Source organism: Trachemys scripta, chromosome 5 (assembly GCF_013100865.1).
Source record: "Trachemys scripta elegans isolate TJP31775 chromosome 5, CAS_Tse_1.0, whole genome shotgun sequence".
Classification (NCBI taxonomy): domain Eukaryota; kingdom Metazoa; phylum Chordata; order Testudines; family Emydidae; genus Trachemys; species Trachemys scripta.
The window spans coordinates 83,119,487-83,135,069 of NC_048302.1; the positions used below are offsets into that span (position 1 = coordinate 83,119,487).

Here is a 15,583-nt window from a genome sequence, read left to right on the forward strand (position 1 = left end):
GAGACTTCTCGCTAACCTTGTACACAGTAAGTTCCAGCACAGGACACGCAATGTTCACTTCAGACCTGAATTCCAATTGGTGTGATCTACAAGCCAAGTTGAAAGAAAACAGTAGTCTTAAAGGTGGGGTGGGTGACCTTTAGAAACCAAAATCCCGTCGTCATCCTACCTCCATGTCCACCCTCAGAGGAGATAGTTCAAGGGAAAATTCTGTCAGAGGAAGCTTGTGGAGTTTTTCTAACACCTTCTCCCTTACCCAGCAGGGGGCATCTGTTGTATAGATACTCACTAATACACAGCTAGGCCCAAAAGCATTCAATAAGCTTTAATATCCAGATGTGATGGGGTTGATCAGAACCTAATGATGATTCTACAGAATGGAGACACAGACTCAGACTCCTATTGAAAGAGCAGCATTGCAGATGACCTGCTTTAGAACCAATCTGAGCTATCCAAAGGTTCACAAAACACTTAATATTGCGTACAGCCTTAATAATGAGGCTGTATATGTAACACACACACCTCCTGCGTGTGGTGCTCTGTCCCATACAGTGGTGCTGAGAACACTTAGAGAAAGATATTGAGTTTGCTCTACAGCCTTAGCTAATAGCCATATGGCTTTTAGTTCATGCTGTAGAGGCTCATGCACTAAGCTCCAGAGGCCCCAGGTTCGATCCTGCCCACTGATAACTGGGGTCTGTCGGTGTTACATATACTAACACTCCTCTTTCTGACACAGTTTAGTTACTGATGGGAGATCAAGATGTTATTACGGAAGTCCCAGCAGCACTGAAACGGTTGGCCAAATACATGGTGCGTGGCTTCTATGGGGTAGAGTACTCACTGGTCCTTGATGTATTGATCCGATACCCCTGTGTGAAGGAGGATGACTTGCTGCTACTGCTCAAGTATGAACGCAAACAGTTGCGCACTGTCCTCAACACGCTCAAGGCAGATAAATTTGTCAAGCTGCGCATGCGGGTTGAAACAGGGCCCAATGGGAAGAGTACAAGGCATAATTACTACTACATCAACTACAAGGTGCTGGTGGATGTGGTTAAGTACAAACTGGATCATGTGCGCCGGAAGATAGAAGCAGATGAGCGGGATTCAACTACCAGGTCCTCCTTCAAGTGTCCGTCTTGCTTTAGCACTTACACAGACCTGGAAGTAAATCAGCTGTTTGACATATTCACAGGTATGCCAGCTAGACTGCTCATCCACTCTCATCCTTCAGGAAATTGTTGACAGCATTAAATGTGTCTGCACCTGTGCACGTTTCGTAATAGAACCAGGTTGGTTGGGTTTTGTTTTTGGACAGTTGCCCTAAAAAAAAGTACAAGGAAATAATTGGGCTTGTAGAATGAGCTGTGGTGAAGAGGAAGGATATTCTTGTAGCTAAGATGCAGCCCTGGGATTCAGATTAGTCTCAGCTCTGCTATGGACTTGCTGTTTGACTTTGGCCAAGTAGTTTAACCAAGTTTTATGTGTCTTTAATTGCCTCACCTTTTAAAATGCAAGTAAGTTGTCCATTTCATCTGGGTGTTGTGAGGTTAAATTAATTTAATGATTATAAATGCATGAAGATCCTGAGGCAAGATGCCATAAAGTACTAATAAAACAATTTGAAATACTATATTTTAACAAACATTAACTAATTCTCCTAACACCAGAGTGGGAGGTATAAGCATCCCCATTCTACAGATAGGGCAACTGAGACATAGAGGTTCAGGGTCTTCCCAAAGCCACATAGCAAGTCAGGAGCTGAGCTGACATAAGAACTCAAGAGTTTCTGCCTCCTCTTCAAGCCAACTGAACCAGAAGTTGCATTTCAAATTCACTGGACAAGGCATGGGGAGGTGTGATGCAATGGCAATCTGACACCTACCAACACTATAAACAGCTGGGGAGCTAGTAAGGATGAATGAACCAGAAAGAATTAACAAAGCTTGATTTTGATATTGTAAAGGGAATTTAAAGGGCTGTGTGCTGGCAAAATCCTTGGCTTGTAAACTGAGCAAATTTGATCTGTAATCATTGAAACAATAAATATGGAAGCAGCTGATGGTGACACTTTTACAGAGTAGCTTTTCAGAGTAGAACTATACGCTTCAAACAGGTTCCTTGAGGTAGAGGTACTAGTTTTCACTGCTGGATTCAGCTAGAAATAGCACCATTGTGTTTAAAAGGATACTGTCAATTTAAACATCAAATCTGCCAGAAAATATTTTACCTCTTGTTCCATGTTACATCTAAGATGAATGAACAAGTATAAGATATTAGAGAGAAGAAATTGACTATACAGAAGATGTTGCCAAATGCACAATTTCTCTTTCCTATGGTAGTCTGTTTGTGTGGATCTTTTACACAAGTGTGTCAAAATCAGAGGCAAATGTGATTGTAAAACTTTCATTATTCCCCAGGATTCAGAGGCAGGAATAGTATCAGCAACTGCTTTTTAACAAAAATGTTTTGAAATTAACAGATTTCAAGTTGATTGTGTCCCTTCAATAAACGGTTGTAGCATGGAACTGAGTTGTTCTTCAAAAGTCTTATTCATTGGAGGAGCAAATTCCTTGGCAAAGCTCACTGCTAAATTTTTGTATCTTTTACTAACCTGTGAATTTCAAATGGGGGTGATGTTGCAGAGACTTTCCGCTGCACCTACTGCAATGCTGAAGTTGAGGAGGATGCCTCTGCACTTCCCAAACGAGATGCTCGAACCTTGCTAGCAAAATTTAACGAACAGATCGAACCCATCTTTGCACTGCTGCGGGAAACTGAAGAGGTTGTTCTACCACATGATTTGCTTGAGCCTCAGCCAACGGAAATTCCAGAGCTATCAGAAAGGTATGAAGAGAAATCTCTTCTCAATACAAGTTATAACTTATGGAAACCAAATCTTTTCTGGCTCACTTCTTCTAGAGCATAATTTAAGCTAAACTTGTAAACCTTTCGTCCCATGTAAGTGGAGGACAGAAAGTGGCCCAAGATGGTGAGGTGAAATCGTGCTGACTAGAATCATGAATTGTCTTTCAAAAGGCCACTAAGGCCTATTTTTACATAATTTTAGTTCTGACTCCTGTGCATATAAACATTTGGCAGCTTTTCGTCACTGTGCCTTCCTTAAAACTACCAGCCGACTCCTTCTCTGTATCTGCCTAAGATCCTGATAACTACTTAAAAAATTAGATTTTTTGCTAGGCTCTCCTTCACTTCTTTCCCTCCATCTTATTTTTCATGCCAATCTCTTCCTTCTCCTATATCTCCAAGCCAGTTATCTGCTCTCTTGCTCCTGACTCTTTCCACTCCTAACCTTAATCCCTTTCAGTCACCCGCCTGTCTCAATTTCCTTTCCACATTCAAACATGCCCTTGTTTTCCTCTCTTTTTAAAACTCCATTGGATTCACTCTCGCAGAACCCTCCTCCTCCTGCTCTCCTTCGGCCTCTGTTCCTACTACTCTGCACTAAATAGTTTCTAATATTTCCCTCTTCAACTTTTTGCCATGTGGCTTTCTCCAACTTTCCTTCACAGAAATTCCTCTCAGGAAAGTCCCCAATAACTGTTGCTTGATCAAGTTAAGCCCTCTTCCACTCCCCCCCCCCCCCCCCCCCCCCCGCCCCGGCAATGTTTCTGATTTCTCTACTCCCTCTGACATGGTATGTCATTATTCCCATCTCAATTTTGTCCCCCCCCCCTCCACACACACACACACCTTTCTGCATTTCTGAAGTCTTTGTGTGGATTCCCATGGTCTTCTACATCTTTTTTCCCATCTATGTTCCATGACTGATTTGTTCCTCATCATTGATACCATTACTATTTGACTCCCAGATCTGCCTAGTTGACAGGTTATTTTTCTTTTGTTTTTTAACTTTCCCACTTAAGCCCTGTCCTCTCCTCTTTTCTTAATCCTTCCTATTACCCGAGCTCACGGCCTTGATGTCACTTTTGATTCTCCTCTGCCTCCTTTCCTGCACTCCCAGACCCTCAAGCACATCTTACTGCTTCTTCCTTTACATTTCCAAAGTTCCAGCCCCCCAAAACTACTCATTGGCAGGCTTTCCTAACACTTCCTCCTTGACTACTGCTATTTACTTTTTACTCACTTTCAGCGTTCTGTCTCCATCCCTATTTGTATCTTCTTGCACACCTGCCCAACAACTCCTTTGTCTCCTCTAAACTTTGTCATCCTTTCACAAAGTCTAGAATGGAGTCTCTTTAATGCTGCACTGAAACAAGTTCTTGCTTAATATGTACCAAGTTCCATGCATAGAAAATAATAAATAAAGAAACCTAAAATCCTTTTCTGTGCAACATTCTAGGTTCACTGTTCTTTCTACTCTATTTGTCTTGTATTGTGCCTGAGTGGTTTGTGTTTTTGTCTTTTCCAGAACTGCTTAACATACAGACCTGTGTTAGTTTGGCATATCTGTAGCATATGGCACTCTAAAAACTCCCAATTATTAAATGTGTGTATTTACCCCTCAAACTCAAATATTTTTTTTTTCACATTGGGGAGAGTTTTTCTTCTTAAGTTTGTTATATTTCTCTCAATACTAATTTTAGCTTCTCTTGTTCTCTTTACTCTCTACTGTGAAACCATTACATTAATCCTAACAATACACTTGATCCAAAAATGTGTTCTAGAAAAGAGTATGCAGCTATTAAGGGCTCAGAACCACACACGTTAATCATGGATTGGGGAGGAGATTATTTTTATCTCAAGATACAGTGTAGCTGGCCAAACTGAAATTAATCTGGTCAGTTTTCTTGATTTGAGAGATGAGGTGGTGGTGTTGTGTTTTGGGCGGGGGAGGGGGGGACTGAGGGGGCTTTTAAATACCCTGGGGTTTGGGAGAGTGACACCCTGCAAGCAAGAATTAAACTTTTTTCCTTCAGCTTTGAACAGAAGGTATGTTCAAGCATCCTGGACTCCAGTAGCCATCCTGAGAAATGGGCCAACAAGAATTCATCTGTCAGTAATATGTATGTTCAAAACTTGGTCATTGATGTCCAAGATTCTGAACCAAAGATGAAAGGGAAGGAAAAAGTGACTAAAGAACATCCTATATGGATGTCACAAAGTACTGTACAAGGAGCATCTTCATATGCAACTGACTCCAATACTGGTAAGACAAAATTTGAGAACCTAACATTTGAAAGTATGGTCATGTTTTGATATGTCCATGGAGTTAGGAATGTACTGTAATTAATTATCTCCTCACCACCACATTAGTAGCTGGTGGATTCTCAGCACTTTTGAAAACTGTCCTCATGTAAGTCCTAAATACGGACTTAAGAACCTTGCTTTAGGCACCAAGTTCTGAAAAATCCCAGTCTTTTAGTAGCCTTCTATTTTAAAATATCTTCTTGAACGATGTATTCTATGTAACAACAAATCTTGGTAAAGCTCTTCTAAATCTGGGAATAGCAGGAAACTGAATGCTTCTTTGGGATATTTATATCTGTACAAGTACCTACCTGAGAGACTTCTGCTAGTAGAGGGCTCTTTAAGCAAGCAGACAAAAGCTTAACAAGATTCCATGGCTGGAAGCTGAAGCTAGATAAATTCAAGCTGGAAATGAGGTGTATTAAGAGGGTAACTAACCATTTGAAAATCTTGCCAAGGAAAGAGGTGGATTTTTTTCATCCCTTGAATCCTTTAAATCAAGGTTTGGTATCTATATAAAAGATAATGTCTGAGCTAGAATGTATGACCTTTGATATATAGGAGATAAGATTAGTTGATACTAGTTCCTTCTGGCCTTTAGAAATATAAATCTATACAGGACAAGGTTTTTCAAATGCTAGTAGTGATTCAGCATGTTCACCTAGCCTAGAGACACTTTAAAGTGTACTAACTTTCAAAAAATGCTGGGCACTCCTTTTTGAAAATTGGGCCCTTTTTGGGCACCAAGTTTGAGAGACACCTTATTCACTGATCACTTACGAAAACGCTGGCCTCAGACTCCAATAGCTGAACATGAGGTTTGGATTAGATTTATGAACAAAAATCTGAAGGTTTAAAGGAATATTCTGTACATAAGGCTCGGGGGCAAATCTACTGATAAGCAGGAAACAAGTATTAACCACAGAACAAACCATTAAAGTAGGTCAGTTTAATCAAAAATGATCTTGTTCAGAATTTTTCAGTAGAGGAGTAACTTACAAAGTGCTAGATGCAACTACAAAAAAATATCTTCAGTGGCTCAATGCTTCTAAGATAACGTAAATAAGAAGCTATATTTCAAACACAAATCTAATTTTATTTCCTGATACATCTGGTGCTGAATTACAGAAGCAGCCAGGGTGCCATGTTTAGAAAACCATTGAAACAGGTATGCTCAATATCAGATATCAAAATTACAGCTGAGATGGCGCGCTCTCTATTTTAAAGGAGGGGTGGAGGTGCATTTACTGTCCATATCTCTCCATCCCATTTTAATATACTTCATATACCCTGCTTATAAATGAACAGGAAAACATTCATTCCATTCGCTTGTGAAAGATGTCTTATCCTTTGATTGCAATTGTCAAACTTAAATAGGATTGTTCAAGGGGAAAATTACTGGTTTATTTACATGTTAATCGCGTATGGCTTATTTGGTGCTCTTTTGTTTTTGGGAACAGAAATGTCCAAAGAAACCGATGACTATGTTAAGGAAGTTGTTACTGATAATGAAGTAATAAGGACTCTTCTCATCCATGAATCTAAGTCTTCCTCTGGCACAGGGCATCCCCCTCCGCTTGCCAGAAACAAACTGCATGAGTCAGAAAGTGACACCAGTGAATCAGAGGAGGAGGCCAAACATGCAAAACCTGTGGTAGTTAAAGCAGCAGGGAGTGACTTGGAACAAGAGGAACAGGAAACACTGGATCCTACAGTAATGGTTGCTGGACAGGCCCACTTGTACAGTGAAGTTAGTGACAATCCAGAGCTAGTGTCACTTATGACAGACAAAGAGAGAGAAGTTTACATCAAGGTGGGACAAGAAATGTTCCAGTCTGTCTTTGAGTGAATGAATGAATTAAAAAGCAATTGTACTGCACATGTAAGTTTTAGAAGTGCTGTATGAAGTTCCTGTTGTAGCTTAACCTACAGTTGTTGCTGGGTGAAACAAATGTAAAGTTCAGGATATTTTTTGTGAAGGTGGTGGTATAGTCTAAATCTGCTCCTGGGAGAGCTTGCTATTTAATTTGTACTTGTGTTGCTTCTCCAAAGCAACAAAGTGAAGATGTTGCAAATAACCTTGGTTGGTTTCAAGCTAGAGAATTTAAATTGTTTCCATATAGTTCCTGTTTGTGAAACAGTCCTAAATTTTGTTTAATATGTTAAGTATTGTAACAAAAAAACAAAATGTAATGCTTTAATTACTTTAGAAGCAGGAATCATCCTGTCTGATCAATAAATAAATCTCAACAGGACACAATTGTCTGAGTGCTAAAATAAATGCCTAAAACCAAGTGACAGTCAGAACCTAAAAGGATTTAACAGGCCATGTAATCCATCTTCCTGCCAAGGTGTTGTTAGATTAATTTCCGTTTCTCGATAAGTGCGTTAAAACTCATCGCTACTGTAACCTTCACTCCAACGTGTCCAACGATTCTTCTGGAGTGGATGCTCTTACTGTGGTGGAGTATTACAGGCAGAGCAATCAGAAAGGAATGTCCCTGCAACAAATCCCTGCACCCAGATTTCTCTCTCTAGAGTTAATACTAATACTTGAAATCAAAGCAATAACAGTCATAACAGTTTGATGGCTAATTTAAAGAGAATTATCTGGATTAGCAAAAACTGTCTATTCTCTCCGCCCCTCCCCCCCAAAAAAAACCACACAGCTGAAAAAAGATTACTAAGTGCTCTGTAACTGATCCCTTTTGGGATGGATCAGAATTTAAAAAAAAAAAAAAAAAAAAAAAAAAACCTCAGGGTAAAGTGTGAGCAAAGTCCCAGAGAAGAGGTGGGTTCCTCCATAGGAAATTACCTCATTCATAGAGTCCGAGGCCAGAAGGGACTATTGCAATCATCTAGTCTGACCTCCTGTACAACACAGGCCAGAGAATTTACCCACAATAATTCCTAGAGCATATGTTAGAAAAAAAATCCAACCGGATTTAAAAATTGCCAGGGATGGAGACTCCACCATGACCCCTGGTAAACTGTTCCAATGATTAATTACTCCTATTAACAACTTCTTAGTTCCAGTCTGGAGTGCTCTAGCTTCAACTTCCAACCCCTGCAGCATGTTAGCCTTTGTCTGCTAGACTGAAGAGCCCATTATTAAATAGTTATTCCCCTGTAAATATTTATAGACTGTAATCAAGTCACCCATTAGCCTTCTCTTTAAGCTCAATAGTGAGCTCTTTGAATCTACCACAATAAGGCATGTTTTCTAATCCTTTAGCAGTTTCTTCTCTGAACCCTTTTCAATTTATCAACATCTTTTTTTTGAATTGTGAGCACCAGAACAGGACATACTATTCCAGCAGAGGTTGCACCAGTGCCAGATACAGAGAAAAAATAACTTCTACTGAAGATTCCCCTCTTTATGCATCCCAGGATAGAGTTTGTTCTTTTGATCAGTGTCACACTGGGAGCTCATGGTCAGTTGATTATCCACCATGCCCCCCAACTCTTTTTCAGAGTCAGTTTCCCAGAGTAGAGTCCCCCATCTAGTCGGTTTCTATGGTCTGTTGTTGGTTCCTAGATGTATGTGTTTACATTTTACATGCAGTTTTTAAACTAGGAGATGGGGGTGGGGGGGTTGATGGAGAAGCCACCTGTTGCAGAGGAGCACGTGGATCGGACAGAGACTTCTTAGGTTCTCTAGGTTATAGTCAGGAGCAGAGGATGGAAGAGGATAATGTGAGGGCCAGATCAGATGAGAAACATTCCCAAAGAATTAGACACATCAGAAAAGGGCAGACAAATAAACAGTGACAAGTTTTTAAAGTGCTTGTACACAAAAGCTAAAGTCTAAATAATAAGATGGATGAACTAGAGTGCCTCGTGATAAAGGAGGATATTGATATAATAAGCATCACAGAAACCTGGTGGAGTGAGGATAATCAATGGTACAAAATATATCGGAAGAACAGAACAGGTAATTGGGGTGGGGGGAGGGAGGGGAACTATGTGAAAGAAAATGTAGAATCAAATGAAGTAAAAATCTTAAGTGAATCTACATGTTCCATAGAATCTCTATGGATAGAAATTTCATGCTCTAATAATAGATCCCTAATCTACCACCTGACCAGGACAGTGATAGTGATGATGAAATGCTATCAAAATTAAGAACTCAATAATAGTGGGGGATTTCAGTTATCCCCATATTGACTGGGAACATGTCACCTCAGGACGAAATGCAGACACAATTTCTTGATACTTTAAATGACTGCTTCTCGGAGCAGCTGGTCCGGGAACCCACAAGGGGGAGAGGCAACTCTCGATTTAGTCCTGAGGGGAGCGCAGGAGCTGATCCAAGAGATAACTATTATAACAGGACCGCTTGGAAGTAGTGACCATAATATAACATTGAACATCCCTGTGGTGGGAAGAACATTTCAACAACCCAACACTGTGGCATTTAATTTCAAAAAGGGGAACTATGCAAAAATGAGGGGGTTAGTTAACAGAAGTTAAAAGGTACAGTGACTAGAGTGAAATCCCTGCAAGCTGCATGGGTGCTTTTTAAAGACACCATAATAGAGGCCTAACTTAAATGTATAACCCAAATTAAGAAACACAGTAAAAACTAAAAAAGAGCCACTGTGGCTTAACCACCATGTAAAAGAAGCAGTGAGGGATAAAAAGGCATCTTTAAAAAAGTGGAAGTCTACAATTCAAGACATATCAGTTAAGTTAAACCCATTTAATAGAATTCTAGTTTTTTAATCAATGTTGTGCTTTTTGTATTCATGAAGCTTCAGGCTGCAATGGTGAATCTGAGGTAGAGCTTACATTGTTCTCTGAAAGTAAGTGTACACAGATTTACCATGTTACTTCTGTTTTGGAACTAGTTTATGCTTCAAGCAGTAGTGGCAGGTATTGTAATATGCCTTTGGTCCCTAAAGGATTCCTGGCCAATTCCTTTTTGATGTAGTATTTGATTTCCTCTAAGCAATAGTTACCTTTTATAGGTATATAAAGTTCTTGAGTACCTTTTTGCCCTTTTATCATTTTTGATGATAAAGCCACCAGAACACTGGCTTAAATCCACTTTCTCCTGAAATCCTGTTGAAAGTACTATACTCCCTTCTGGTATTATGTAAATGTAATCTAAGTTATGCAACTTTAATAATAGGATGATTAGGCAGAGGAGGGAGGATGAGTTCACAGGATCTATGGACTAGAACTACAGTTGGAAAGGAAGTGAGGCATTGTCATGAGAACTATTTTAGCTTGGTGGAGAACACAGAAGCAGCTCTATTCCTCCATAGTTACATCTGCTAGCTAAGATACCTCTTACAAAAGGCAATAGCTCTAAGGCAGGGGTCTTTTTGCCATTTCAAGTGTTCTGAACACTTATCAAAATGGGGGACTGCAAAGATATAGAAGTGATATCTGGATCAGCCCACAGAGAACATACTACAACATTTGGCCTCAAATCCATTTCCTTGGAGAATGAAATGTTAGGAGCCCTTAGTGTAACTGATGTGAAAGTGAGTCCTGGAGACATTCTTTCTGAGAGCTAGTTTGTCTGTTCAGTTCTTTATTAAACAGCTGAAGTTAGAAGTCCAGACATACAAGATGCCTGAGGCCTTGTGCCAAGTGCCTACTCACATGTACACCCCAAGCACTGACTGTAGTACTTTAGGAAAAACTTCTGTCTACCAAAGCAGACAGACTTAAGTCAGCTTAAGAAACAGCGGATGTAGCTCTTTCTATTCATCTTCCCCTTGGTGGTTCACTGCTGACGTGTGCAAATTCAGAGAATGCCTTGTTCAAGGAACTTTGAAATTCTAAAGAACATCTTAAAGCACTTATCACTATGAAACAGTAGTGATTTCTCCTACTCTAGCTGCTGTAACTGCAGCAAGGAAGATTGTTCTGACCAATAAATACTGCAACCAATCTTTAGTTCAATGGCTAAAATGGCAAAACCATCTGGCGGATTCCCAAACCCTTGTTTGAACCATATGTTCAAATATCTGCAGGCTTCAAGAGTACCACATAGCTTAGGGGTGTCTTTTTGGCTTATAGCAAAAAGCAAACAATCCTTATCAGTTTAATCTATGTAGAGATTAGAGAGTTTTGCCCCCTCTGTTCATGTCTCTCCCTGTCTCCCTCCCCAAATTGTACAGAAGTTGAGCAGTTATTAGTGGGTCTGTATTACTCCTCTGTTCTGGACTCAAGTAGCATTGCAGTTGCTGAACAACTTGTTCCCCCAATTGGAGAGAATGACTTCCACTGTCTAATGATCAGCAAGCAATAAGGAAAGGAATTACTCAACAGATGCAATTACTGGAGCCCCAAAGTCAGGGATGCTTTCTGCACCAGGTAGGGAAACAGCCAAAATAAGACAGAATTAGGATAAAGGGTGATAAACATTTAAGTCAGGTATTTCAAAAGTTACAGTTCATAGTTGGTACCAAAAGGCCCTGATGGTGATAAAATACAAGCTATTTTTATGTTTGCCTAATGTACTGCTATTAATTTTAAATGAGCTGATACCTTAAACATGCATATTCACTTTAAGGATTTGGTTAAATAAAAATAACAGTGCTCAATATACCTGCACTAAGAAGTTAGCAATTGAAAGATTGCTATGTTGATAGCTAGGGAAATCTGTTTAGTTCAAATATTGATTTGTACTGTCAAGTGTTAACTCTAGGTTTCAAATTGGCATTTTGTAAATAAGTGTTAGTTAAGAAACGTTAGTCTTGCTTACTGAATGTGTAATGGTGTTAGTTTCTAAAATCTTGACTGTATGCTAATATCTGAAGTGTTAAGTGTATTCAGTTTACATTAAGGTTACAAAATTCAAACAGTCTAGAAATGCCAAAGTTCAAAAGTGAGTGAACTGGACAGAGCTGGAACAAGGAAAGATTTAGTTTTTAAATGGCTAGCAGGTGGATGTGGAAGAAGCAACTACACAATTAATATTGGGGTACAGAGGCAAGGAACAGGCTACATGTCTTGAACTTAGAGCCCTGTGGTGTGTGTGGGTTTTTGTTTTGTTTGAGGAACTGCATTAATAGTTTCGAACTTCTGATTTATAGGGGATCGTATTACCTTGGGAGAGGAGGGGACAATAGGCAAGTCTTTGAGATCATCCTTGGGAACAATGCAGATCAAAGAAACTTCTCAAATTACTGTATCAGACAATTGTAGGTAAACACATTTTCAGAGCAATTTAAATTGTTTGTAGTGTTTATAGCAATGTTGGGCCCACCCTCATTTAAATTGTCAGTTTTTTTTAAAATCCAGCATCCGTCACATGTAGGAAATAGTAATGATTTCTATCTTCCTCTCCAAAAAGTTAATTTACTTAATTTTTGAGAGTTCACTTAACTTCTCTGAATTCTGCCTCCCACAACCAGACATATTTAAGTTAAATGTAAGCATTCATATTACTCTAAGGCTACATCTACTCTACAAGCTAGGGGTATGATGCCCAGCTCCTCTACAGATACTCACTCACTAGCTCAAGGAGAGCTAGCTTGAGTATAATTAGCAGTGGAGCTGCAGTAGCACAGACAGCAGCAGTACAGCTTAGCACATACCCACAGGATCCAGGGATCGTGTATTCAGTACAGCTAAGTCATACTGGTGTCCCTGCCACCACAGCTATACTACTTATACTCTTGCTAGCTCTTATACACACTCACACTAGGTTGATATGTGAGCTGGGACTCACAGCCCTACGTCATACTAGCAACATAGTCCAAGATGACAAACACTCCTGTTTTCCTTACAGACATCGATCATCTGCTTGGGCAATTAACAGGACAGCTACACCTACATAGCAGGTGAAGGGGAATTTTTTTTTTGTTTTTGAAAGCTACACTCCCCCACCACATAGATTGATAGGACTAGTTTTCCTAGGCCAGGAAAACTGATAGCATCCCTTTGAATGGCATACTGTACTCTCTACAAATAAGCATTCAATACAAAGCACTTCATGTTGTGCAGGAGAGCTGGATGCCTTCACACAGCATCATCAGAACTTTTCCAGAAACTGTAAAATAATGGCTCAAAGACTTTACAGACAAGTCCAACCTTTATTTAAAACTACATTTTAAAATTACTAAACAAATCACAATGAATAAAAAAGATTAAGACAGAAAAAGAACAGTGCAGTAGAGGATTCAGTTACAGCTGTTTAAACTGTCCTGGGCAGAAGTTAGCATATCTATCCTAAAGGCAGTAGTGTGTCAAACTAATTTACATTTTTATACAGATTCAAATTCAGTGAAGTTTGTGCCAATTTTCTATATGCAATGGTATATGTAGAGAGGGGCTAAGTAGTAGTTTCTGGAATATTTTTCATGCACTTTGAGCTCCAGCAGTTTCTGCAAAATAAAAATTTTACTCATTAATGTCCAGGAACAATTACTGAATCTCAGATATACATCTTACCAGGTATATGTTTAAAAGTACTGTATTGCTGAGAACATCTTGATAAAACAAGTCCCTCCTCATTGTTGGTCTATACACAGTTTGCACATTGTGTTAGTTGAATAGGTGCAACCCATCATGTGGGCACTCTGATTTCAGATAAAAAGCACCCTAATGCAGTTACCAACTTAAGCAAAATTGAAAGAGGGTACTCAACTCACACTAAGTGTCCACAGAAGCGAGATTCATCAATTTAACTAGATTGGTTTAGAAACCAATCAATTAAGTACAACTTGTGTGGAGACCAGCCCTTAGTGCCACTAAATGTGAATCTAACATTTAGGAGGAAAATTACCATGTCTTGTTCCAATACCAAGCTTTTATAACTGTTGAAATACCAGTCACTGTTTCAGGCAGTGACTGTTGCCATTGTACTAGCACCCTTGAATCAATATCCTTAGTTTGTTTACAACAGATTAAAGGTTTTAGTACTGGATTTAAGACAAATTTTAATTTCTATTTTTTCCCTTAAAGTTAGTTTTAAAAGTCTCTTTACATTCAGGACAGAATTAAAAGAATGAATTTGTATGTCAGTTAGCTTAACAGTCTATTGTAGTGTAATTTTTTACACTTCAAAATATTTCATATTACATTCCAATTTCTATCAGAAAGTAAACCAGAAAATATCAGTTTGTAAATAATTAAGACCCATAATCAGCAAGGTATACCCAGGCTTTTAAAATACCACTTTTGTTTTTGTGACTTGCATCTTCATATCTAGAACAAAAGAGATTGAATCCTATCTCCTTTCCTTGCTCTTTAAGTATTCCTCTCTTAGGCATCTGAATTACAGGTCTAAAAATGCCATCAAGAGATTTCTGGTTACATCAGACTTAGGTGACTTTTTTTTTTTTTAAATCTACTACACTTGGTTTTTTCCCCTGTCATCCTTCACCTGTTCTTTCCCCTATTCAAAGTGTAACTAAAGTTTAGCACCTGCATCTCACCTCACTGCAGCAGTCAATGCAGATTTTAAGACTTTATGCACAGATCTGACCCAGTAACCTATGAATTAAGGAGTTTTGAATCACATAACAAAAGTGTATTTAACACTATTAGGCTACTCCTGGGGGAATTCTGCATCACTATGCAGGTGCAGAATTCATGTCCTCCACAGATTTCTTTGCTTCCCTGCAGAAAAGTGATTTCTGATAGGAGAGCAAAGGAAAGCCACAAGAGCAGTTACATGGCGTTCCCCAGCAGCACAGACAGGTTGGTTTGGGGACCTGGAGCAGCCAAGAGAAATGTAAATCAAGAGAGAGAGAGAGAGAGAGAGTGTGTGTGTGTGTGTGTGTGTGTGTGTGTGTGTGTGTGTGTGTGTGTGTGTGTGTGTGTGTGTGTGAGAGAGAGAGAGAGAGAGNAGAGAGAGAGAGAGAGAGAGAGTGTGTGTGTGTGTGTGTGTGTGTGTGTGTGAGAGAGAGAGAGAGAGAGAGAGAGAGAGAGACAGAGACAGAGACACACACCCCCTGTCCCTCTCGCTCACTATTGCAGCATGCTTGGCATGGAGGAGAAGGGCTTCAAGGTGGTCTGAGGAGGTAGGTGTGTCTTTGTGAATTCCCCAGGAGCATAAAACAGGTGTAAAAGTTTTAGGGCTCCTTTATATGGCCAGAGTGGTGTAAAGGACAGCATGGCCTTATAAATATTTAAATGATTAGAACTGGTCTAAATGTTTGGACTGAAAAAATTTCTTATCAAAATGTACTCCATGAACTATTTGCTACTGAACTTTCGGGAGACGGTCAGTAGCCAATATAAATTGTGAGTCTGATTCCCCAGCCCTCACTGGCTCTTCAGTTGCCTCTGATGTAACACTGAGCATATGGCTGCATATAATTGTTGACTAATAACTAGAAAGAAAAGGTCAAACCTAGCTACATTACTATTAGGCAATGTTTTGGTGGATTTCCTCAAATGCTCCTCACTCCCATTCTCCAAACATTGTATTGTAGTTTAAATA

The 15,583-nt window shown here is 39.5% G+C and overlaps 2 protein-coding genes across 14 annotated transcripts in view; one reads left to right on the top strand and one right to left on the bottom strand.

Moving 5' to 3' along the window:
• Positions 1–648: 648 nt before the first annotated feature.
• On the top strand, positions 649–7,419 carry LOC117877547 (general transcription factor IIE subunit 1-like). Its single transcript, XM_034770653.1, has 4 exons — positions 649–1,198; positions 2,649–2,850; positions 4,905–5,134; positions 6,636–7,419. Exons 1-4 carry the CDS (start codon positions 751–753, stop codon positions 7,022–7,024), a joined length of 1,269 nt encoding a protein of 422 aa, XP_034626544.1. The 5' UTR covers positions 649–750; the 3' UTR covers positions 7,025–7,419.
• A 5,790-nt stretch (positions 7,420–13,209) lies between these two features.
• The window catches only part of PCM1 (pericentriolar material 1), an 84,657-nt gene continuing 82,283 nt past the window's right edge, over positions 13,210–15,583 (bottom strand). For all 13 annotated transcript variants that reach the window (XM_034772868.1, XM_034772878.1, XM_034772876.1 and 10 more), the window contains one exon: positions 13,210–13,520. In XM_034772868.1, the coding sequence (XP_034628759.1) occupies positions 13,495–13,520 (26 nt within the window). In that variant the 3' untranslated portion in view covers positions 13,210–13,494. The remainder of the gene's footprint in view (positions 13,521–15,583) is intronic.